This window comes from Carassius gibelio, chromosome B7 (genome assembly GCF_023724105.1).
Source record: "Carassius gibelio isolate Cgi1373 ecotype wild population from Czech Republic chromosome B7, carGib1.2-hapl.c, whole genome shotgun sequence".
NCBI lineage: Eukaryota > Metazoa > Chordata > Actinopteri > Cypriniformes > Cyprinidae > Carassius > Carassius gibelio.
The window spans coordinates 31,211,353-31,238,173 of NC_068402.1; the positions used below are offsets into that span (position 1 = coordinate 31,211,353).

Sequence of the window (26,821 nt, forward strand, 5' to 3'; positions counted from 1 at the left end):
CTGCTCTGCACTGGTGGGCTTCTGTCTTGTCTGCTCGGCTGTGGTGGTCCTCTGCTACGCCCTTGTGGGTTTCTGTCTCATCTGCTCGGCTGTGGTGGTCCTTGTCTTATGTCACTCTGTATTTCGTGTTCCCTTGCGGATATTCATGTTTCTTGTTTTGACTGCTTACCTGGATTTAGACCTTTGCCTGACTGTAATATGATATTTGGATTCCCCTAATAAACACTGCATTTGGATCTTCTTGTTTGCGTGCGTTCTGTGACAAGTGGTCTTTGATAATATTTTTATAGTGTCCACAGCACTCTGAACATATAGTTCATAACTGCATCATGATAGAGCATTGCTAGCTGCTAAATATTGCCTTCTGAATTAAGAAATTATCTACATTTTGACTCAAAAATAGTTTCTATTTTGCAATACACTTAATCTATTAGCATTAACATAACTGCAAAAAGTGAGCTTAGGTAGTGGCAGATATTTAGAGATCGAAACACCAATTTATATAGTAATTATTATAGCAATTATTTGCTATAGCATCAGTTACATTGTCTTCTATATTTGTGCCAAATTTTCTCCAAACGTTTCTATGGGCCTACAGTAGGGTTTGCATGAATGATAATTTCTATTATTTACAAAACAATATCAAATTTACTCAAGTACTCCAGGTTTATTTTACGGTTTAAAAAAAAATACATGAAATAAATAGTTTGTTAGTTTTTATTAAATTGATAGTATTAAAGTAGCAAAATAAGATGCAAATTCTAGACAGACATATAACATTATAACTTAACATCTGTGTCTTTGACAGCGAACATACAGTGCATGCAATAACTGCAGAAGCAGTGTTAACTACCATGCAAATGCATTGGGCCCAGCAGGCCTGCTTGCCCCAACTGATTAACTCATTTTGACCTAATTTATTATCACTCTGAATAAAGCAGAAAGAAACAACAAAGAAGAGCACATGTTGAAGCACTGCTCAATAAAAAGAAAGAAAACATGAAAGAAAAAATGCAATACTAAAAATTTGTCACAACTTTTTGTGGCCATCGATTTCAACTTCATTACTAGTTATAGCATGTAATAACGGTGAATCAGAACGTATAATAAAAGATACAGCACAATTAACTGAAATGTATAATGCCTTGTGAATGTTCAATCAACTCAAGTACAATAAAACAGCTGGTTAAAACATAACACTACCTCAAAGTCATTCAATGTCCATAGCTGAATAGTTCACATTAGAAAAAAATAAGCATTTTGCTTTTAATGATGTATTAATTATTTAATGTATCTTTGAACTTTTTTTGTAAGTGTTTCAAAGTGAGGTAATTGGCGATTTTAAATGTCACTTAATTCTGTTTTATATGTGCAATCCGAAGAAAATAGTCACAAAGCTAATGTTAGGGTAGGGTATGTGGGGCCTCAGTTCTTGACTTTGTTTAGGGCCCCTAAAACCCACCCCTGAATAACAGATCTCACATATCTTAGATCTTCACTAATCCGATTTGAAATACAATAGATTAACACAAAATTCACAGTCTATTTGGTGCCATCACCCTCCTGACACATACTGCCTTTGGTCTTGGACTGGCGGTGATGCACTTCAGCATAACAAGGCAGGCAGTCTTGGTAAAAAAAAAAATATATGTATATTTCTCTCTTTGTACTGGTGGTAAGGACAGCAAGATATGATTTGGTCAAATTCTGAATTAATAAGCCTAAAAAGCACACAAATAATGCTCCCTTTATTATTGCTAAAAAGCTTTTTGAGTTCATCTAATGGATGAACTACCCGACTATTCTATGCAAGAAGCACAAAGTCTTAAATCTTTGAAGTTGGGCATGAGTAAAGAGTGCTGGAAACAATTGTCACATATCTTTTACTTCTAATATGCCTTTAACACTGGGGGGAATAGGAAGACGGGTTCTGCTTTTAAACATAGCCTCCAGCACAATCTCCAATACTTTACAATTGAAAAAAAAGAAAAAAAATACACTGTCAATGCATTATGTTGTATTTAACACAGAATAACTTTTAAATCTCTCCTCCTCCGAACATGTCTGCCAGCTTCTTAAAGCGTGGGCCCCACTCATTGAGGAAGTCATAGTCTTGGTCGTTTCCCGAGCTGGAAGAGTTGAGTGAGCTGAGTGAACCTGCAATCGAGCCAGTTCCTTCATAGTCAAACACCAGGAGGGAGTCATAGGGGGGTGCTGAAGGGTCTTCATCTGCAGTCTTCAGATTCTGGTACAAAGAATTGTGTTACTGTCATGCATAGAACTTTTTCTAAGAAGGACATCAAAATATTGATATTATTATGGCCAGGTGGTTGGTTGCTTTCTTTGGGAGGAATCCATGATTGTCATTATTATTATTATTATTATTATTATTATTATTATTATTATTATTATTATTATTTTATGGTGCAATAATGTGGATTTTCTTTTTTGTACTGGATTTCCATTTCTGATCCTGTAGATTTGTTCGTGCCTAGTCTGCCTTTATTTTTATTTTAGTTTTTTTGTCAACAAAAAGTTTTGTTCTGCTCTGAGAAAGAATAGAAAGAACTATTCTTATTCTTAAAAAGAACAATAGAAAGAACTAATGTTCATTGTAAAACTTGTTTTTGACTTACATAACCAATGAATGTGGCAATCTCCTCAGGGTTGGTTGGTCGATCTCTATACTGAGGTGTATGGAAAATAGGAACCACATCGTTTCTTAACACTTTAGGTCTGTTATCCAGACCTCGATGCAACACTCTCAGATCATAGTTCTGTGTAGAAAGTGAGTATGATATAAAACAGAAGCAACCACAAGAAGAACACACTACACTGTATATATCTGTTGATATGTCCTCTAATGCACTCTAAAACAGTAACACCAAATCACAGACAGCTATGAGAAATTCAGTAATTTGCCATAGCACAAATACTAATGAATCCAGACCTTAAAAAAGAAAAGGCATCCTAAAGTCAATTAAAAATCAATTTAATACTAAACCTAACCTGATCGTCTTCTCCACCACCTTCCTCATTATAACAGTAGACATTGTCTCTTATGTCATCCTCTTCAAGAAGGAGGGGCTTTTTTATACTCCTTTGTTTCTTCCTTATGAACAGCAGAAGTAGAAGAAGAAGTACTGTGGTAAAAAAAGAGCATAAAATAACTTGCTTCAGTTATATGTCCGAATTCATGTTTTGTAGTGCCATAATTAGGTAGGGATAGTTACAGCTGGAGTTGGAGTCTTTAAAACTATCCAAGTCATTCCCTGTACATGTGTTGTAAAGAGTCTTCACTTCGAATAACAAAGATCATGAGACACTGTCAACTGCACTGAATGTGGCAGCAACCCGTAATGTTAAACAACACTGTTACTCATTTTATATACACCGTTTTTTGCACCTTAAAATATTTTGAAGCAAAGACATATATTTTTTTATACTAAAGTTCAAAGGTCACACCTGTGTTTTAAAGAAACCTTTAATACTTTTTATATTACAAATGTGTAGGATATGGTCCCTTTATTCACTTTAAATGCATGAATGAAATAATTAAATTACATACACAGCAGAACCAAGACGGCGGCCAGGGTTCCAAAGGTTAGTGATAGTGGGGCCCCGGCAATCTTTGTTTGGCATAGAAATTCATCTCCTTTGCAGTCACACACAGTTGCTTGAATGGAGTTGTCTTTATACCGGTCACTGTTATCATAAACCCTTAGGACAACAGTGTAACCACCCTGCTCCAACACAGACTTAAGCGTCAGCAGAATCCCAGTTTCTAAAAAATGGGCAAATAAATAGATTAGTATAAACACCCAGACTTAAATTAAATCATATATAGTTCATATTTTTCCAATATACATTATCATTACTTGTTTCATTCATCACTGCAGTCCAGTTTTTCTTTGTGTCTCCTTGGGGCTCTACGCGGAAGGGATCAGCATTAGGAGATCCATCTTTGTCAGTTATAGAGAGATGCACTGTGGCCTCACGATTGCAAATATCTATTCTTTCTTCATTAATAATTGGATCGCTGTCATTTACATCCTCCAGTTCAATTACCAAGGTTCCCGTACCCGTTGCTGGATTTTTATCTGTATTCAAACAGAAACTTATTGAAAAAGCCTATGTTAACAAGAATTCTCCTTTTAAAAAGACACACACATTACCATCATCATCCAGGGCCAGAATGATAGCTCTGTATTTGCCATCTTTGACTGAGGCAGATTCTCTATCCATAATATTCTTGACTTTAATCACCCCAGTGTCTTGATTTACATTTAGCCAGTCAGCAGGATCTTTACTAATTTTATACCTGGGAGGAAGCAAAATGTGTAATACCAGAATTTGTATATACATAACAGGTTACATACATGATGTAACATGTAAAACAACAGATTATTACGATATACAGTACTGTTCAAAGGTAAGGAAACTGGTATTTTTATTCTAAGACACTGCAAATGCAGTTGCAATACACTTAAGCATTAAGACATACAACAATTTCCAAATGGGTTAAAGTCTTACATGGGTTTACTTGTACATATGGATCAGACCTATTGCATTCAAGATCGGACTATAATGGACAATTTGTTTTTAATGAGAGATGTGATGGATGTGTGTAATGTATATAATAAAAGTGTTGGAATTTTATCCCTAGATCAAGAGAAAGCCTCTGATAAAATAGATCATAATTTTCTATTTTCAGTTTCAAAGCTTTTCGTTTTGGAGAAAAAATTATAGCTTGGGTGAGTCTTCTTTATAATAATGCTTCTTGTATGGTCAAAGTGGGAGAGGGCCTTAGTCGACCAATACCAGTAAAAAGGGGAATAAGACAAGGCTGCCCTATTTCAGGACAGCTCTATTCATTATCGGTTGAACCAGCATTTGACTGGTTTTAGTTTAGCAGGCTGTATAACTGATTCACCTATAATTGTATCTGCGTATACAGATTATATTAATTTTTTTGTCAAAAATGAAAAAGATATACATTCAGTGGTAAATGCTTTGAAGTGTTATGAGAAGGCTTCCTCATCAAAAGTTAATTGGGATAAAGGTGAAGCGTTAAAAGTGGGACAGTGGAAAGAGGAAAAGATACCTGTTTTCCCTGGTGGTTTGAAGTGAAGAAGTGATTGGATAAACATTTTGGGTGTTTTCCTTGGCACACAACAATTTCAAGAAAATAATTGGGAGGGGGTAATGGAGAAGGTGTGTGCAAAAATTTCTAAATGGAGATGGTTGCTTCCCCAGATGTCATACAGAATATGTTTTAGTAATCAATAATTTGATTGCTTCTATGTTTTGGCATAAAGTTATGGTTTTAAATCCACCAAAGGCATTGATTACAAGTGTGCAGAGGATAATTCTGGATTTTTTTTTGGTCAGGGTATCATTGGATTAGGGGTGCTGCTCTATATCTCCCACTTTGTGAGGGAGGTCAGGGGCTGATTTATCTTCTCAAATAGTAGACTTGAAACTGCACAAAGATTTTTATATGAAAATGGATTGAGATGGCATGAAACTGCAAAATTGCTTTTACAGAAGGTAGGGAGGTTGGTTTATAGTAAACATTTTTTTTTGCCGAAACTTGAAGAGGTACAAGTCACAGGTCTAACTTCTTTTTATGATTCAGTTTTGCAGTCGTGGCAAATACTGAGAGTTTCCAGAGATTCAGGTGCTCTGTCTGGTATGTGGATCTTTGAAGAACCATTATTTTATAATGAATTCTTTTGTGTAAATACTTTAATTTCTAGTAGCCTGCGTTCAGCACTTAGAGAGGCTGGTTGTACAAAGTTAGGCCATCTTTTAAAAGCCATGCATTCATCTCTTGTTGAATTAAGACAATTGGCAAACATAAGATCCGAAAGATTGATGAAAAGGATTGTGGTAGATGATTGTGAATCATTGCCACAGTCATTAAGAGAGTTTGCTGAAGATCATGATATGGTTAATCAGTGGGAAGATAGGTGTGAGTATATTTTCCCATGTCTTAATATTTTTCCAGCTGTGAGTGAACGGATTGGCTTAGAAGATGGTTTGCTTTCATTTACAAATTTACATACTAGTTCTTTTGAAGAGCTGGGTAAAAAGGAAGCTTATATAATGTGTGTGAAAGAACTCCATAGCAGAACTTTTGAAGGAATGAATTCATCAAGGTGGTTTGACTTTTTTGGTCCTGATCATTCAGTGAAAGGATTTCATTTAGATCCTAATCAAGGAATTGATTGTCCATTTTGTGTTCAAGATGAAACTTTGGTGCATTTATTTTGTGGTTGTGGGAGATTGGGGGTGTTATTTAATTTGTTAAAACAGTGTTGTTTAAACTGGAGGGAATGTTTTTCTTTTCCTTTATTTGTTTTTGAACCAAAGTATTCTGTTAAGAAAAAACTAAAACATGTTTTGATAAATTTAGTTTTTGGAGTAGCTAAACTAAATATGGCTTTCCAGGAAAAATAAAATTCTGAACAAAGGGTCAAAAGAGGTCTATGAGGTTTTTCTAGGAATGTTAGAAGCCCGCCTTAGAATTGAGTGTGTTTATTATGAATTGATCAATAATTTGCAGGCTTTCACTGAAAAATGGTCTGTTGGAAATGTTCTTTGTGGTGTTGATCATGATGGAGTTGGTTTTATTTTTTTTATAATTGGAAGATTGTTTAAAGATGATGTAATAATGGTGATATTTGTAAATTGTTAAACATGGAATAAAAGATAGAATAAAAGTATGCTTAAATCTCTCTCTCTCTCTCTCTCTCTCTCTCTTTCTCTCTGACTGTAATTTCCAGTGCGAGTTTGAGCGTGTAGAGGCAGAGTGGTGTGCTGTGAGTCCAAATTTTTCCCCCTCCTTTTCTTTCCCTCTCTCTACTATATCTATCCCTGACTGCTTGTTTATAGTTGGTTCTTTGAGTTTTTCTTGGGCCGCGTGCTATCCGCTCTTTTGAGGAAGCAGGTCTGCCCCATCTGCAGTCCGAGTGCGTTTCGTATGTGGTGCAGAAGCAGCACGGACTCATTGTGCTTTCACACAGGACGCGTTTGCAGTCCGCTACTGATCCGCGGCTGTTTAAGCCACAAAACACAAGCTTTGTCCATTATTTTGATATCAAATCATGTAAAATAAATAAATAAATAAAATCAATAAGCTTTTTCAGCATTGTGATACTCTTTCATCACAGTACAGTAACAATCTTTAATAGACATATTTAAATTCTAATATAAATAACGTAATAGGCTACTCATGCATTTGACTCACCACAGACAGAAACCGTCTCTCATGCCTTTTGCATTTAAATATTTATTACACACAATCCAACGGGTCTTAAATAACTTTGTTTTTTTGCCTCTATAAAAGTGCATTTATAATGATGGCTTGTTTCTCTAAAGTTTTTTTTCTCATTTTCTTGTTTTAAATCAAGCCAAAACCCATGTGTTGCGTGTAAACACAGTGGGCTTTGATTAGTATACATTTATTGTGAAATGACTGCATTTCCGTGTCAATCCATGTTCATTTTTACCGCGAACAATGCGCTGTCACTTTAATTCAGCGCATGCAGCACAGCAAAAATAGACTCGGTACGTAAATGATCGCTGCACTGCTGCAGACGCACTGCTCCTGGAACGCATTGACGGACTGCAACCGCGTGCAGTGTGAACGCTGGAATCCGTTAACATGGGTGCGTAAAAAAATACGCACTGCATACTCACCGCAGACGGAGTATGTGTGAAACGGCCGTAATCCCTCATTTACACTGAACATGTGTGCGGCGCATTACGGCTGCGACAAGGTTTTATTCCGTCCTCCACGCGGTGCCAGCTCACACCGGGAGCATATCAGAAGCGGAGCGACTGGATGCGTGAGACCACGTGATTTGCCTGTCCGACGTGTTTTTCTGATTCCAGAATGAATCTCTCGTCGTCCATTTCCTTGGTCTCCTACCAAGGATATATTGCCAATATACATGCAATACGTTTGGGAGTCTGCACAGGGTGTTTATTTGAAATTGACAGGGATTTTTGACTTTTATTTTGTATTTCCGTTGCGACTTGGATGCGCGTCCATCAAAAATAGATCAGGCACCTATATTTTCTGGGAAGCTTCCGAAACGCGCCGCGTCGCGGCCAGTGTAAACACAAGCATTGACTAGAATGGGTGCGATCAGCTCCGGTAGCCGTGTTGCAGCCGTAATGTGCCCCACACATGTTCAGTGTAAATGAGGGGTAAATGAGGGGTCAAGCTCACTTACGTGGTAGATTGTTGTTTGGCAATTGGAGAGTTGGTTGGGCACGAGAGTGTGCTTTCCGCCTCGAGAATGAATGGTGTTATGGTAGTTTTTCTTGATAGTATTGATAAGGCTAATGAAATAGTTGAGCACGGAATAATTATCAGCGGTGAACTTGTCCCTGTCTTGCCCCTTTCTCTACCGGCTAAGCTAGTTACATTGTCAAATGTCCCACCATTTTTGAGCGATGATATTTTAACCCAAGCTTTATCTCGGTATGGTAAATTAGTTTGCCCGACAAAAAAATCTCAATCAGCAGTGTGCCTCCTCGATTGAAACATATTGTTTCATTTAGGCGTTTTGTGTACATGATTATTAAGGATGACGCTGATGGATGTCACTCAATTTTCGGATCGACGATTTTGATTATGTTGTTTTTGTCACCACTGCAATGATGAATTGTTTTTCTTGCAACAGTTTTAAGCAGCGGCGCTGGAATCCCCGGGGGAAGGCGCGCTGGTGACGGCTACAGGTCTATCCAGCGAGATCGCGACTGGATCGACCTTGTCACAAACGCCTTCAGTTTCGGATCAGACTGAAACGCTCTCGGATGTGGGTGTGAAGGATCTAGCAGGTGTGTCACAAGGCTCTACTGTCTGTAGTGATGAGCAAAATGATAGAGCTTCAGGAAATTTTTAAAATACCCCATTTTTAAAATACCCCAAAAAAGGAAGAAAAGTGACAAAGTACTTTTCACGGAACACGGAAGTCTACCGATTAAAGAAAATCGTGAGAAATCTTAAAGGTCCCATGACATGGATTATTTCCTTTTCTTTAAATGCTTTTTAATGTTTCCTTAGGTGTACTTATATTGTTAGTATATTGTTAGTATGATGTTAGTATGATGGAAGTGTTGATTTTATAATTATTTTTTCGATCTTTTCCCATCACATGAAAGGCTGCAGTGATGAGCATTGAGTAGACAGAGTCTGTTTATCGCGTGGATGCAGTGATCTCGTCATTATTGCAACACATGAATACAGTAAGAGCTTTGTTGTGCAGCATAAACAGTGTCATTCATTGTAACAACAGTTTGGGCAAGTGTGTAGATATAATCACAATGTGTAACAGCTCCGGAAAAAAGCGAGCGTCCTTTGATAGCTCTCTGTAGTTAAATCACAATTTAAATAACAGATTTGTTTCATGCTACTAAGAGAAACAACGTGAAGTTGATCGTTTAGTCACTGGCTTGATTCACTGATGCATCAGTATTAAACGATTTAGAAAGAAAGTCTGTGTGAACTTGAATCGAAAAGTCACTTCAGTAACTGTCTGATTCAGCTCAGCTTCTAAATCTGACCTCAGAACACTACAGAGGGTAGTCCGGACTGCTGAGCGAATCATCGGTACAATCTTTGCAAGAACTGTACTTATCCAGAGTGAGCAAAAGGGCTGTCAAAATCACTCTGGACCCCTCGCATCCAGCACACTCCCTCTTTGAACTGTTGCCATCTGGTCGACGCTACAGAGCACTGAGCACTAGAATGACCAGACACAGGACCAGTTTCTTCCCCCAGGCAATCCATCTTATGAACAGCTGATAATAACTGCGAACACACTACACTTTATATTTATATACACATACACTTATTTATCTAACACACATACTTAGTATACACTTAATTTTGCACATAATATACATGTACATACATAACTGCATTTTGTAATATACCTGCCTACAATTGTCAATTTGTATATGGTCATTCACTATCTACTTATTTGTATTTTTTCTTCTTCTTTTATTATGTGTTTTATGTTCTGTCGCTGTCATTCTGTTGTACTGCGGAGCTTCTGTCCCGAAAACAAATTCCCCGTATGTGTAAACATACCTGGCAATAAAGCTCATTCTGATTCTGATTCTGAATGATTAGCTACCCATCAGAAATCACTGATCACAGATCAGGCATTAATGAACACTGTTACTCACTGTTTGTGGCGATGCTGTCGAATCCATATCATAAAAGTCTGTTAGTGCTGACATTGCGACTGAATTATATGTAAATATTTGGGCGGGCAAAGCAGAGAAAGGGGAGGTAACAATTCTCCTGGCAACGTTACAACAAGGAGATTCAAGATCAGCCCGTTTGAGGCACTGCTGTGCTAAGCCATAATACTTCTGTCAGTGGGGGAGTGGCCATTTTATTTGCAAAGAATTTTAGTCCTGTAGGCTCTTGAAAGTTCGAGCAGTTTTTAAAAATTATGTGTTTGTCTTTATTTGTGTGTATGTTCCTGCTGTACCAGTTGAAAGATTGTTTTTTTTAGACACTTTGTGCTCGACTTTGCAAAATTGTTGCACTGAGGATTTTTTAATTCTAGGTGGAGATTTTAAATGTACTGAGCTCAATCTAGACAGGAATCACATTGAGCCTCATTTATCTTCTCGTAACCGTCTTATTCATATTATAAAAAAATATGAATTATGTAATATCTGGAGATCTTTGAATGGCAGTGAAAGGCAGTACAATTGGGTTCACACACGTGATAATGTTATTTCTTTGGCCAGACTGGATAGATTTTATAGCTTTAATTTTCATCTTAACATTTTTAGTAGGTGTTATATTACACCAGTAAGTTTTTCGGATCACAGTATGGTGCAATGTAAATTTATTCTAAGCTCAATTAAACCCAAAAGTGCATATTGGTATTTTAACATTAAACTACTAAATGATATTTTTTTAAGGAATCATTCAAGTCTTTTTGGGAAGTCTATAAAACAATGAAGTCTTCTTTTTATTCATTACAACAACGGTGGGATTTTGGTAAGATCCAGATAAAGCAGTTTACACAACAGTACACGCACAATGTCACTAAGGAGTTGGCTCGGTCATTAGAATTTTTGGAAAGAGAAATACTTGAATCCCAGAACTTAGCTCACTCTACTGGTGAAGTCCAACACATGGAAGATTGCTCTAAGAAGAAAGCACAGTTAGCAGATCTACTGGGGTATAAACGCAGCATCCAAATACTTCTTCAGCTTGGAAAAAAAGAATGGGCAGAGGCGTTTTATTTATGCACTGCCTTCTGAAAATGGCTTTTTGTTATCTGACCGTGCTGATATTCGGAGGAGAGCAGTTCTTTTTTTAAATCAAAATCTGTACAGAAGCGAGCTTGATTCAGGGTGCTGTGTGGAAAGTGTCTTCTTTGAAAGCTTACCTAAAGTCTCTGTGGAGGCTAATGTGGAGCTTTCAGGAGTGTTGACACTGGGAGAACTTTTTAAGGCTCTTCAAAGCAAGGAGTCTCTGAGGGCTTTTTGGTTGGAACTGGGAGAGGATCTGCTTGAGGTACTCAGTGCCAGCTTGTTAGAGGGTAGGTTGCCGCTGAGTTGCCGGAGGGCAGTTATCACCCTTATTCCAAAAACCTTACTGACATTAAGAACTGGCGCCCTGTCTCGCTTCTTTGCAGTGACTACAAACTGCTTTCCAAGTTTTTGGCTAATAGATTGGCTGGACGTATTGTATCCCAGGTAGATCTATTTTTGATAATGTTTCGTTAATTCAAGATATTTTTCATGTTTCTAAATTGTTAAATCTAGATTGTGGCTTGTTATCTCTGGATCAGGAGAAGGCTTTCGATCGAGTTGAGCATTCTTATTTGTGGAACACATTAGCTGCTTTTGGTTTCTGTAAAGAAATTATAAATATGATCAAAGTACTCTGTTGTGACGTTGAGAGTGCACTGAAAATAAATGGTGGCTTATGTGCTCCTTTTCGGGTTCTTAGGGGTGTCAGACAAGGTTGTTCCTTGTCTGGAATGTTGTACTCTTTGGCTATTGAGCCACTTCTCCAACAGATAAGTATACATTTAAGTGGTTTGTGTCTACCAGGTTGTAATAATAATATTCATCTTGTTGTGGTGTTGATTTGCGAACAAAGCGATGTACATTTTTTACTTAACTTAATCAAAGATTTTAGAAAATTGTCTTCTGCTAAGGTAAACTGGCAAAAAAGTAATGCTTTACTGTTGGGTCAGTGGTCTAATGGGATACCTTGTCTGCCTGATGGGTTGTCTTATGGCAGGGGAGGCTTAAAATATTTAGAAATTAATTTGGGAGATGATAGTTTTTTACAGAAAAATTGGGAGGGGGTATTGGAAAAAGTAAAAGGGCGTTTGGATAAATAGAAATGGTTACTTCCAAATATGTCCTACAGAGGGTGGGCTATTATTGTCAACAATCTAGTTGCTTCCTCACTTTGGCATAGATTGGCCTGTGTAGACCCTTCTTCACAGTTTTTATCTGAAGTTCAAGCCACTCTTGTGAATTTTTATTGGGATAAATTACATTGAGTATTTTATACCTCCCCAACGAAGAAGGTGGACAAGGGTTAATCCATTTACAAAGTAGAGTTGCTGCTTTTCATTTAAAATTTTTAAAAAGATTTTTGGATGGTTCAACAAACTGTAGCTGGCGCTCTGCTAGCTGCACAATTCTGCGTACTGTTGGAGGTTTTGGACTGGATAAATCACTCTTTTTAATGGATCCTACAAAGTTGGATTTATCAGAACTGCCTATTTTTTATCAGAATCTCTTCAAAGTGTGGAGTTTTTTTTCGGGTCCGGCAGACTGAGAATTTTTGCTCTCTTCACTGGTTATTACTGGAGCCTTTGATTCTGGGGGGCCGTTTGGATATTACTGCTTGTTTTAACCTACAAGGATTCAGCACCTCTCTTCGGGAATCCAGGATTTTTACTTTGGGACACTTACCGACTATAACTGGGCCTCACTTTGAGCAGATGGAGGCAACTTCTAAGCGTTTGGGTATTAGATCTATCAGCTTGCTCGCACAGTTTTTAACAAAGTTAAGACTCTGTTTTACAGTTGAGGAAGAACATATGTTGAAGGATTTTTTTGCAGGGGTTAGTGTTCCTGATATTGAGGATCCTTTTCCTTGTTTATTCGTGCAACCCATTCTTGATGAGAATATAGGCCTTAATTTTCTGATAAAAACATATGAATCTTTGGATTTAGATTTCTTATCATGTAAAGGTAAAAAACTGTATAGAGCTTGTGTTTTGGTTTTAAACAAGAAGTCTTTGGTCAGCAGAATCGAGACACCATGGCGTTCTGTTTCCAGTTTGGAAAATGATGTAAAACCCGAATGGAGATCTTTGTATAAGCCACCATTGTCAAAGAGGGTAGGTGATATACAATGGCGGGTTTTTCATGGTGCCATTGCTGTTAATTCTTTTATCTCCATGATAAACCCAGAAGTTGATCCTGGATGCCCCTTTTGTCTCCAAAGAGAGACTATCTTTCACGCGTTCATGCACTGTTTTAGATTACAGCCTTTATTTGTGAAGCTAAAAGAATTGTTTGGTAGGTTTAATGAACATTTTTCAATTGAGACTTTTATTTTGGGTTTTAAATATTTCCAGAAAAGTTTGTTTGTCAATTGTTGAATTTCATTTTAGGACAAGCAAAGCTGGCTGTGTATATTAGCCGGAAAAATAAAATTCTGCAAAGGTCTAGTAATGATGTTTATGTGTGTTTTGTGTCTTTGGTCAAATCGAGGGTATTGATTGACTTTAATTTTGCATGATCATGGATGATCTTTCAACGTTTGAACAAATTTGGTGTAATCATGGTGCTTTGTGAACATTATCCAAAGATGAGTTGGGTTTTTTATTCTTATAATCCCATAGTGTTCTCTTTTCTTTAATGTGTTTGCTGTATGTTTTGTTTTAAGTCATTTGTGCAGTGTGTTTTGAGTATTTGTAAATAAAGCTTTTTTCAAAATTGAAAATCAATCTCTCTCTCTCTCTCTCTCTCTCTCTCATGTACTTTTCCCCAGATCTGTTCTCCTCTATGTCCTAACCCCTTCTCTTCACCAATCTACTGTCTTCTCATAATTAAAGCATAATGCCAGAAAGGAAACATTCTATATTACTGATATCAAACTTTTGAACAGAATTATATATCTCTTTGTTTATGTACAGTATAAAATGGTGCAACAGTTCTTACATTATCTTCTGTGATTTTCCAATGTCTGGATCAATGGCTGTATAGGTAACCAATTCAGTACCAACTGCTACATCTTCAGGTTTGAAGATAAGATTCTCTTTTGGTTTAAACTCAGGAGGTTCATTTACATCCTCTACATTCACTGTGACCGTGGCAGTGGACGTGGGCAAAGAACCGACAAATGGATCATCGTTCTCAACGATCACAGACAGAACATACTGCTTGGTCTTCTCAAAGTCCAGGGGCTAAATGGAAAAGAAAGTGTATTTTATTACATAATGTCATCACAATCAGTTGCCTAGGCAGAAATATGAACGCACAATACCTTTACAGTGGTGATGATGCCCTCCTGCTGGCTGGGTCCAGTAGTGACACTGAAAAACCCACCCTTGTCACCACTAATAATCCGATACTTGGTTGACCAGGCTGGTGATCCAACTTCATCATCATCAGTAACTGGAAGTGTAGCCACTACATAGCCTACTTTATTCTCTGGGACAGATACGACGTGCTAAAAGATATGTATGGGGTGTGTGTATAAGAATTAATGAGTTCAAACACCTACAAGTGGTAGAGTAAAAATTCTAAATACATAAATATACATTACCGAAATTTGCTCAAACTGAGGAGGGTTATCATTGCTGTCAGTAATTGTAATAACTGCTGTGCCAGTGGTTTCCATACCATTTCCTTTCATGTCAGCAGCCACAATTAGCAAAGTATATCTAGGCCATTTCTGAGAGGAAACATAGCTGATGAGTGTGTTTACATAAAGAAATTTTATTATCACTTTGAGATTCATCAAATGTCATTTCTCACCTCTCTGTCCATGAATGGTTCTTGCACGAAAATCCTTCCAGATATAACGTTGATATCAAACATGTTCGGTTTTGGAAATTGTGGCTCTTGGCTGACAATTTTGTAGTGGACTATACCGTTTTCCGTATCTGGGTCATCTGCATCAGTGGCATTGACTGTCATAAACTCATAACCTTCAGGGACAGAAGAATAAAGACTAATTAGATACTATTGATGACATCTAAAAAATATATAGAATTAACTGTTTCCAGGAATCATTTAAATGAATGTTGAAAGAATTATTAAAAGACATTTATTCAAAATGTTGACTGGTCAATTTGCCTACCTTTTGACCCAGCTTCAGAAACTTGTCCATTAAAAGGATTTTCAGTAAACACAGGACGGTTATCATTCTGGTCAGTTACAATGAAAGTAAGGTTTGTGGGTGATGCAGATCTTTTCCCATCTGCTGAAAAGGCATGAGCGCTGAGCTGAAGACATGGGATACAACATGAATGTTAAGTGCAAAATGCTAGTAATTTCCAAGTGAAATTCATTATCTGTTTATGTTTTTAATTGTGTATTAAATAAAGTTCACATACTGAAATACAAAATGTTAAATGAAAAGAAAAAAAGAAACGTTTATTGACTTGGAATTTGTGGTTTCATTGATTTACAGTTGCACTAGAAAGTTTCTTCATTTTCAGTATTTCTGCATAAACTAATTGTTTAAAATTGAGTCCATGATGTATTGATCAAAATATTTCAGGAGTAAATATATTATTAAAAGTAAAAAATGTTTTCACCTAAGAAGCAGACACTGGACAAGAATTTTGACAAATTAATACTTAACTGTAAAACAATGTTAAAATGATCACATCTACTTACCTCGTATAATGCCTTTTTTTCTCTATCCAGTGCTTGAGTGACAAAAATAAACCCAGTATTTTTGTCAACACGAAAAATATTCAGAGGTGGCTGATCTGCGCCTTCACCTGAGATACTGTAGAGTATCTCTGAATCAGATACTCCTTCTATTTTTGCCTTTAACTAAATGTAGAAATATAATATATTTAGTATATTTAATATATTAAGACCTGTATTGATCATACAGTATAAACCTTCTTATATTGATGTCATTTACAACTGTAATTTCATTATTTTTACATACCGGGAACAGTTGTTTGGGGAATTTACCATATGCGTTCTCAGCTATGTTATAAGGAGGAATAACCCACTCTCTCTTTCTTCTCCTTTGACCTGGTAAATGACTTGGAAACTCCACAACCAGAAGACCAGAGTGTATTTGCAACTGTAAAATGAAAAGGTTTAAAAAAGACACTGTATCAGTCTTTCATATTATTTAGTTCTAGCTTATTTTGGATTGAATAAGATTACTTTTTGAAATTAACCATCCCTACTTAATAAAAAATTAATTTGCTGCCTCATTTTGTGTGCATTAATAATTTAGGTAAAATAATAATAATAAAGAACCTGTGTGAAAGGCCCGGCAGAATTCAGGCTTGTACTGTTAAACAGCATGAAGTTGCACATACCTGTGAAGCTGCATTCACTGCAGTATCCCTGTAACTGTCCTCATGACTGTAGACATGCTCAACTCTTGTGCTTTCATCATATGTACTGAACATTACTGTCAGAAGTCATAATGAAACGGGACAAGAAACAGGTCTTTATACAATGGATTTTAAACTAATTCAAACTAGAATTAATCGGTCACATTTTACAATGTACCGTACAATGTGGAATTGTAGATGTAGTGTTAGCACATGTGAGAAGTGAGTGTGAGGCCCTGATGAATTAGTATGCCATTTTGTGTTTGAAAAAGGAAATAAAGATACTTCCTGTTAGATTTTTGTTTTACATAGATAATTGTGGTTTGTTTTGGCCTCCGCACACATGACATGAGCATCCTTACCCATCAATGTCGCGTGAACAACCCGAAAGCTGGGGGGACGCTGGATGAACTAAATCATTTAGCCGAGGCTGATTGTTCGGATGAGCCAGTGAGACAGCCTGAGGAGCTCTAGCCAGGCTCCCAGAACCAGATTCAGCGGGGTCAAGGGAACTACATGTGTGGGGCAGCGAGCCGGAACAGACGGCCCTCGCATGGGAGGAACAGTGTCTGATTCCAAGATCTGGCAAAGAGGGCAATGAGAAGGCAATGCGTTCTCGAACCGGGGAAGAGGGGAACGAGTGCAGTGAGGAAGCACATTGCCAACTGTCGTCCATGGCTTCTTGGGACCCGGTGTTAGAGGAAACCTTTTAATGAAGGTTTGGGTTTGGGAAGAAAAGAGAACAAAGGATTCTCCTCCGTGGATAGGAGTGGTCCTGCTGCCATCTCCTGAAGAGCTGACATCCCCAACTGCAGGTCGCCCGTCTCAGGAACATCGCGTGGCCTGACGCTTGGCAGGTTTGGGGGCAGAGATGAGTTGCGCCGTCCTTCTGCAGCCATCTCCTCTCTGCAGCCGGGATGGAAGCTTGCATTTCCCCCAGTGAGCCATCTTGCACAGATGTTGTGCAAGATCAGGGTGGATGAGGAGCAGGTCCTCATGGTTGCATCTTATTGGCCTGGCCGGACCTGGTACCCTGAACTTCGCGACAGCCCCTCCCTGGCCAATTCCTCTGAGAAAGGACCTTCTTTCCCAGAGACGGGGCACTGCAGAGTGCTCCCTACGAACCTTGCTCTCAGTAGAGCTGAGAGCCGGCCAAACCTCATATTATATTGAGATTATCTTGGATACGTTCCTAAAGTTCCCACCACTCCTTTTAGAGATCAGGTGGTGAACTTGCAAGCGCTGCACCCAGAAAAGGCAGACCCAGCCCTCGCACTGTTCTGTCCAGTACATGCACTACACATTACGTAGACAGACCTCAGTGCTTCAGCATCTCAGACCAGCTCTTTGTTTGTTGTGGAGGCCAGCAGAAGGGAAAGGCTGTCTTCAAGCTGAGGTTATCCCACTGGTTAGTGGATGCTATTGTCCTGGCTTAACAGAGTCAAGACCTGCCATGCCCCCTAGGGGTGAGACCTCACTCAACTAGGAGTGTAGCCTCCTCCTGGGCACTGGCGCATGGCACCTCACTAACAGACATCTGTAGAGCTGGGGTTTCAATCCACTTGCTGAGCCATTCCACTCCACAGACTGGATGCGTGTGCTATTCCCCTCAGGTGGGTTCCTCAGTTCAGAACCCTGGGTTCCTCCAGCATTGTTGATGTCCAGCACTTGCATACAGAAATGTACATAAATGAAAGAAGAGCTCAAGGTTTTGAATATTTGTGTGTATGATATTGTGATGAGTGGGGCGGGGCCGAGGGATGTGGGAACGAGGAGTGAGGCCGGTGTAGTGATTGGAGATGAGCTACACCTGCGACCCACCACCGGTCTCAAGTCCCACGTAGGAGATGGAAGGATATAAAACTGGAGCGACGACAGTGAAGGACGAGAGAGGATCAGGCCTGGGCTTTATTTTAAGTTTTGGTTTTTATTTGTGCGCATCAGTCGTCCGTGAGGGGCTGATGCACTGTCTTGTGTTTATTTTGTTATTAAAGTCTTTATTTGATTGTCCGCCGGTTCCTGCCGCCTTCTTCCCGATGATTATGGAGTTTTTATTATTACAGATATATTAAAAAATATAATATTATGGCTAAGGTATTTGCAATGTAGGATAAATGTTTGATTTTGAGTTATGTCTGTGATATTTTGAAAACAGATGTGATATTCAATTTGTGTGTGCAATTCTTGGATTTGTGTGAAAAATTTTGACAAAAAAGTTTTTAAAATGTGTGTAAGCTGTTGAAAAAATCTGTAATAACTTAATGTTTTTATTAAATTGTGATCAGGTTAAATAAAAATTCAAAGTCATATTAAAAATATTTGATGACATTGCACCCATATCTGGTATTTGCTTAAAAAAAGACAGGTTTATGAGTGAATAGAAGTTTAGCCTTATCCTGAAGTTGTTTTAATCTACTGCTATGGAAACAAAAAACTAGTCAGTTCAAGTCAGGCTGAGAATGGCTGGTATATGCAAAAGAGAATCAAGTTCTGCCCCACTACCGGCAGTGGAAAGGTGAAAGACAAAATTAATTTATTTTGTTTATTGTTTAAAATATTTATTCAGATAACCGTTTAAACAGTGGGGGAAGGAGGATGAGGAGGAAAAAAGAAGAAGTAGCAAAGGCAAAGGGATTAGTATTCTTGAATGAAAGTCATGCCACATCAGTTGACCACATACTGTACTTGTCAAAGGTATGACTATGAGGGAGGCTGGACAATGAATAGATGATGAAAGAAATGAATAAAATTGCATCACATACAGATATTATTTCTGTATGCTTCCATTTGGTAAAAAAAGATGTTAACAATAACAGTAGTCAGTACTTCTGTTCCAGACCAAAGACGGGATGCTGTAGCAGAATAATGTTTTGTTGTTGTTTGGTGAGTTGTATTGTACAGTACATTTACAAGTTCTTTATGTGAAAATGTTTTTAAGGGGGAGAATCACAATCAACTTATTACTTATAAATTTATCTTAGTAGTGTGTAAAACTATGTCATTTTGTGTGTGTGTGTGTGTGTGTGTGTGCGTTTTAGGGCTTGAGTGTAATGTGACGGTAAAGTTTGCTTTTTCAGCAAGACTGAATGGAGTGGAGAGCTTCATTTTGACCTGAAAATATAGGAAGTTTGGAGAACTGGGTGACAAGCTTTGGATTTGTTTTTAGATTTGTGAGAAAAGCATGCATAATTTCAAGAAAGTGTTTAAACCAGTGGTTCCCAACCTTTTTCAGCTCATGGCCCTCACAACCACACACATATGTTTTCGCGGCCCACTTCAAAAAAAATAACTGACCCCGCCATTGTTGGGTTAATAACTAAGTACTCAGAAGCTATATTCTTAACTGTTTTTATTGAATGAACTAGAGCTGTGCGATATGAAAAAAAAAAAAACAACTATCGCGATTTCTTTGATCAATTTTGCGATTGTGACACACACTGATATGCTTTTACAGTCATAAATGCATTCAGGATTAATTTGAAACATATTTCCAAAAGAAAACCAATTAGAACTTTATCAAAAAATTGTAACGTCTATAGAACAGACATAAGTCAAAATTATCACTAAAGATGTAACAAAATGTATAGACTTATGGCAGAAAAAAAGAAGAAGAAAAAAAAAAGAAATCCCGTGTAGGGACTTTTTTTTCTTTTTTGCCATGCATTGTTCATAGAGCTCATTAATTGTAGCAGTGCCTCAGATGTTTGCAGTGTGTATACAGTATGTGTATGCGGTCAGCAGCGAGAGCACATAAATATAACGCAAAAGCACATTAAAATAATGCACGTGCCTGAATCTCTCTGTTCGCAGCAGATTTCCTTTGCTCTGTCACAAAACCAGACGTAGCCTACTTGCTCAGATACACGATGCTCTGCGCAGAGAGTGTGCGCACATAAAACGCGTCTCCTCTCACTTAAACTGCGTCATGGGCACTCACAACTCTCTCTATGCTAATGTGTTAGATATTAATTATTTTCGCACGTTTTTATTTCTAGCCTTTTACCGAATGCAGTGTGAACGCTCTGATCCGTTATCATGGGCTCGGACAAAAGGCGCATCACAGACAGTGTGTGAACCTGGAGTTAGGCATATGCCCAGTCTGTTCTGTTCTCGTGCTAGGCGCAATGCATTCTGATTGGATCGGATAGCATACTACAGGAGGTCAGGGCCACGGAAAATCGTGCTATAAAGCAATTTAGAAATCGCACATGCTCAGATCGTGATTTTATGATGATTTCTATTAATCGCACAGCCCTAGAATGGGCTGGAAGTTAACAGAAAATAACTCGGGCTGGCACCACTCAGCAAAACGGGAAAACCAGATCCAGACAGAGCTCGGCAGTGGGTACATAGTCACCGGAGCAAGCAATCAGGAGGAAACACAACAGCCATTAATGCATGTTTGAATTTGTTGTTCTGTAGCATATGCAGTAAAAATATTTAAGATAAATTGGTGGTTTATTCTTAAACCAATCAGCGAGCTCGAATAGTGGAAGCATAGTAACAGTTTAATATTTCTTTTTTGTTATTTAATTATATATATGAAATGATGTTATGATATGACTTAGAGATTTTTACATATATTAACAATATTATTTATTTTAATAGTAATTGGCTGCCCACCTGCAATACCAACGCGGACCACAGGTTGAAAACCACTGGTTTAAGCTATTGAGAAAAATTTTAATGGACTGAATATTTTCATAAATTGAGTGATTTGGGTGAGTACAGTGGTTATTTACATTTAAAAGGGTTGTACATTTTCAACTCAAGTACATTTTAACACATTATACTCAACTTCAATCATGTATTTCCTGTGAAAATGCTCTAGGGATATTAACTTTGAAAAACCACTAGCCACAGTGGCCGGTGAGAAATAAAAAGGTTAATGTCAAGCACTGGAAACAAGAGCTTTAGCAATTATATGTGTGTGTGTGTGTGTGTATATATATATATATATATATATATATATATATATATATATATATATATATATATATATATATATATATATATATATATATATATATATAATTTTTTTTTTTTTTTTTTTTTTTTTTTTTTTTTGAAAGCTGCAAGTAAAGTATGAGATAAAACTCAAAATTGTAAAACAAGATAAGAAAAAAAATACTCCTGCTTAACTGATAGCACTTATCTATCAGTATCTACACATTATTTTATCTCCACAGGATGCGGTGCACCATTTCCCACGTACACAGGTTTATAAAATAATGTTATGAAATGAGGGAGTGTACAAAGCTTTTTCACATTTTACAAAAATGCATTTTAGTTGCAATGTAGTGTTTAAAAAACATTCTAGAAACCACTTAAAACAAATAATATGGTTAAATTGGCTATATTGTCATAATTTCACACTGAATGTCCAAATGTAATGTCCATTAATCTATTATCTATAATCTATTTATTAATCTTTTCACAGGTAAGTTTAAATTATTCTAGATCAACTCCTGACCTCCCAGCTTGAATCCTTGGCTCTTCATCCAAACATAAAAACAAAAGGAAAAAACGTAAAGATTGTTCCTTCTATACTTTTTACCCCACAGGTTTTTGCAGGTGGATGACTGAAGTGACTGAAGTGATGCTGCAACTCATGAGTACCTGTATGTTGATGAAGCTTACTTCAGTTTCAATAAAAAAAAGGACAAGAGAGAGGAATGCAGGATATGACTGGTCATTGTGTCATATTGCTGTCACTAAACAATGATAAAGTAGGGATAGATTTAACAGTCAAGACATTTTTTCTTCCACAATGTATGTTGAGATGTAAATGAAATTCTCTAGCCCGAGAATTTTCTGAAATACAAACTGTATGCATACCTTCCAATTTCTCTACCTGGTCTCATGGCACATACGTACCTGGGGGCATGTTTTCGCGAGATGCGAAATACACACCAATAAGTACATATCACTGCAGTTTCTAAAAGAAACACTAGAGGCAGTAAAACTCTGACATCTTGTATTCCTTTTCACACAAATGTACAGAGTTTTGATTAATAAAGCATAATTTTTTGCACAATTTCTTGAAGAATATCATGCTATGACTTCAAAACAATATTAATATGCTGGGAGATTTGAAAACTGATACATTTGAACATTAGCATCACATATATCCACCTTCAAATCTATGGGTTTACAAAGTCAGTTTGTTCGGTAGCTCATGGACTATGTAGATGCACTCAGAGGCGAGGAGTTCTGAATCCTGTGTAACCATTTCTTGACAAAGCGGTTCAAATCCACTTGTAAGGAAGTTGAAATGGCACGGTAGCAACAACAAATAAATTTTTACATCAGTTTTGAACTTGTTAACACTGTCGGGTAGGTTTAGGGTTGGGTTTGGTGTAAGGCATATTTCCAACATGATAGAGCATCAACTTTTGGTGACAATCCCCAGATATTTGAATTCTGAACCACTGCAATATATACCAGAAGCAACGTATTAAAAATATACGTACCTATATAAACGTAAAAAAACTTTTTGAAACTGCTGCGAAACGTTCAGTAAGGTACGTAAAAGAAATGTAGAAATGTACCCAGAGGTACGTATTTGCCATGAGACTGGGTTACAATTTCTGATGGTCTATGGCAGTCTGATGTTGTTACAGGAATGCTGAAAGGCCATCTGCATGCATGGGCAGCCATACTAGCCTTCTGACCTGGTCTCCAGCTGGGGCCATCTACCGGGTAAGAATAGGAGTTTCAAGGACCCTGACTGTGGCAGATGTACTGTTAAAATGTCACCATTTGAGCCTTTGCCTCCCTGAACATCTTGACCACTGTCTCAATGGCGATAGCAAAAAGCCTTAAAAACAAGATAGGGGCTTTCAAGGAGGAAAGACTTTTTCTTTTCCTTGATCCTCAAAAATTTCAACCTCAAGTGAAACCTCAACCTCATAGTAGCAAGAGAGCGAACAATGGCATGAGCTGCTTGCTTGGTGACACAGAGGGCAAGGTCTGTTGTGCGGCAGAACTCTAGGACTGCATCTGAAGACAAGCCCTTATATTGATCGAGGTTTTTCAAAAGATTGTATTGATTCAATTGCACATAGTTTGGAAAAGCTCAGAATTAAGTTGAGAGCCTTCAAAGAGGATGCCGCCCCTGGAGAGACATAGCTTGCAAGAATCACAATCTGAAGAGATCTCTCTGCCAGAATAGAAGTGGCCACCAAGTGGGCTGAATGATCAGGCATAGAAAATAGAACTAGAGGGGTTTGAGAAAGGAATAAACCCATCTCTTGCAAATGTGATTGCGTTCCTCATGTATTTATGCTCTGAGTTTAGTTTATTCCATTGTCGGGTCTTATTAAAGTTATATCAAAGTTGGTTATGTATTTAATTATTTTATTTTATTTATTTATTTTTTTTGGGGGGGGGGGGTATTTCTCCTGGATTATTGAAGTATCTACTGTAGCTATTCCAGAAACCATTGAGTAGGGTGGCCATATGCACTGTTCAAATGGTACACGTCCTGGCCAGGATTTTAAAATTGCCTAAAGCAGTGGTTTTCAACCTGTGGGCCGCGATGGTATTGCAGGTAGGCCGCCAATTAAAAGAAATAATAATATTGTTAATAGATGTAAAAATGTCTAAGTCATAGACATAATAACTTCATTTCATATATAATTAAATAAAAAAAATGAATATTAAACTGTAACTGCTTCCACTATTCAAGCTTGCTAAATGGTTAAAGAAAAAAACGCCAATTCATCTTAGATATTTTTGCTGCATACAGAACAACAAATTCAAACATGCATAAATGGCTGTCAGCGTGTTCCCTCCTGATTGCTTGCTCCGCTTACTGTCTACCTGCTGCCGAGCTCTGCCTGGATCTGTTTTTCCTGTTTTGCTGAGTGGTGCCAGCCCGAGTTATTTTTTGATCATTGCCAGTTCATTTAATAAAGACAACATTAACCCAACAATAGCTGGGTCAGTCAATTTTTTTTTTTTTTTTTTTGCAGTGGGACGTGCAAACATATGTGTTTGGATGTGTGGGCTGCGAGTTGAAAAAGGTTGGGAACCGCTGGCCTAAAGCATCCAAAGCAGTTTGATCAATAATATGCAGGCATTGTACATAATTGACCAATCATGGGAGTGCACGTGAAATGTAAGATATATAGTGAACGATCAAAGCATTGCAAATATGCACACATGTTTGTTCATTCGTTTGACTTAAAGTGTCGCTTGCACACCAATCAAAAAAGCATAAGGAGCTGTCTGCTCTGCTCTCTATAGCTCTCATGAAGGTTACACAATCATCAAACTACACAGTACAAACAGCCAAAACCTAGATATTTTAGGTAATGTTAAATCCTGTCCGGGACATGTCCTGTATGAATGACGCATATGGCAACCCTATCATTAAGTATACATTTTTGTATGTGTAGGCTATGTGTAGGCATATGGTTGAACGGGCTTTTCAAAGTATACTCCATCTTATAGTGTGCTTGAACACAGGCAGTCAGAGCATTCACTCTAGAAAGTTTCTTCTTTGTCAAGTGTTATTTCTAATTATACCCAGAGGTTATGACCGATAAAATGTCTTGTACTCTTTTGAACTAGAGTTGCTGTTATCTAATTACCCCCTCTCACAAGCACTTCTCAATGTGCGTGTATGTTGCTGTTTAAGTCTCCAGTATTTGTTGCTGTTTTCGTTCAATTTCTTTAGTTTCGTTTTCTAATTTTTAAACAGCAGCCTGGGCCAGTGTTGTAAACTTGTGGAACAACTGATTAGTACAAAATAAATTCAATGCTCATGTGTGACCTGCGCATACAAAGTATGCATGATAACAAAAATTGGGTGGTGTGCATACTATTCTGGTGATGAAATGTATGTCAAGTACACTGTATGCAAATATTTTGACCTTTAGAGTATGAAATATCATGAATTTCAATGTGCACAATGTTTTGAGAAAAACGTAGCAAGGAAGTGTAGATGCATATTTATCTCAAGTCAAAGTGGAAGAGAACTTAAAAAAAAATAATAATTCAAAATGCACTAAAACTACAAAAACATGTTATGCATGTCTGCTCATTTTCTCTAACACTATCAAATGGCGCCACCCTACAAACACACTATTTATCACTCATCAAACAATGACCTCAAATTCACTAACAACAGATTCACTAACAACAGCCTTACTAAATGTATTCTTTTTGTAAAATTTCTTTACAAAACAAGACTACTTGAATAATGAATTGAATAATCACATTTAATTCTTTTTAGAGTACGTTTTAAGTACCATCCAACCTAACGTTAAAAAGAACGGTTTAACTTTTGCATAACTTTTTCAAATTCATTTAGGCATTTATATATTTATCAGAAATTACTTTACAACTAATCAGACCTAGAATACCTAGGGATAGTAAAAATGTCTTAAAGCATTCTTTGGTGTGCCCGATTTTATATCAAATGTTTAAGATTTTGGAAACTTCCTACCTGCTCTTTTGTCCAGTTTAGAAGCGAGATCCTCTGCAAATGTGCATGAAAACACCTGCGTAAAATAAAAATAAAAAATCCCGCCATATAATTGCTGCACATTTATAACATTCTATGTAGTTATTATAAAAAAATATATATAATAAAATTAACAACAGAGAAAATTAGTTTGTAAGAAACCTATATGAGAAGGTCAAATCTTACCTGAAAAAGGAAAGTAATAATGCAACACGACATAACCCCTAAAACCTCCATTGCACGTGCAAATTTTCTGTGGGAAAAATATAATATAACGTTTATTCCACCATCTAGGCTATTATTTTAAACTAAATGTAGCTGTTCTTACAATCACACGTAAAGATCAGCCAGCAAATAGATTTTGTTCTTGTCTAACCAGACAAGTGGTCTAACCACCGTCTACAGCCTTATACTTCCTCAAAACAAGGTGAAGCTCGATGCAAATGTTTCATAAGGCTGGCTGTTGTTCGTGTTGCTGCTTGTTCAACTGTCGCTGTCTCATGGTGGTGGCGTGTAAAAACTAAATTCAATAGAAAGTGTTATCACAAAAACGAATTCACTGGAAAACGTTAACATGTCTGCACTTGAGAAAGTCAAAGTTTTCTGTTTTCTAACAACTAATGTTGCAAGCTTTTGGCTACGTGTTAGGTGCATTCAGCTAGTTTGTGCAATAGTCAGGTTTTTACAAGCAAGAAAAACTTTGGGCACTGGGATATCTGTAACCTTTTAAAAGGTTTAC

The 26,821-nt window shown here is 37.4% G+C and overlaps 1 protein-coding gene across 1 annotated transcript; it reads right to left on the minus strand.

The window, feature by feature from the left end:
* Nucleotides 1-699: 699 nt before the first annotated feature.
* On the minus strand, nucleotides 700-26,471 carry cdh31 (cadherin 31). Its single transcript, XM_052560507.1, has 17 exons — nucleotides 26,411-26,471; nucleotides 26,269-26,335; nucleotides 26,065-26,119; nucleotides 16,593-16,687; nucleotides 16,208-16,348; nucleotides 15,925-16,086; nucleotides 15,383-15,527; nucleotides 15,058-15,230; nucleotides 14,846-14,974; nucleotides 14,564-14,749; nucleotides 14,239-14,483; nucleotides 4,176-4,321; nucleotides 3,879-4,100; nucleotides 3,569-3,784; nucleotides 3,010-3,143; nucleotides 2,637-2,777; nucleotides 700-2,245 (listed from the first exon to the last, which is right to left on the minus strand). The coding sequence occupies exons 2-17, from the start codon at nucleotides 26,317-26,319 to the stop codon at nucleotides 2,039-2,041; spliced, it is 2,448 nt and encodes an 815-aa protein (XP_052416467.1). The 5' UTR covers nucleotides 26,320-26,335; nucleotides 26,411-26,471; the 3' UTR covers nucleotides 700-2,038.
* Nucleotides 26,472-26,821: the final 350 nt, after the last annotated feature.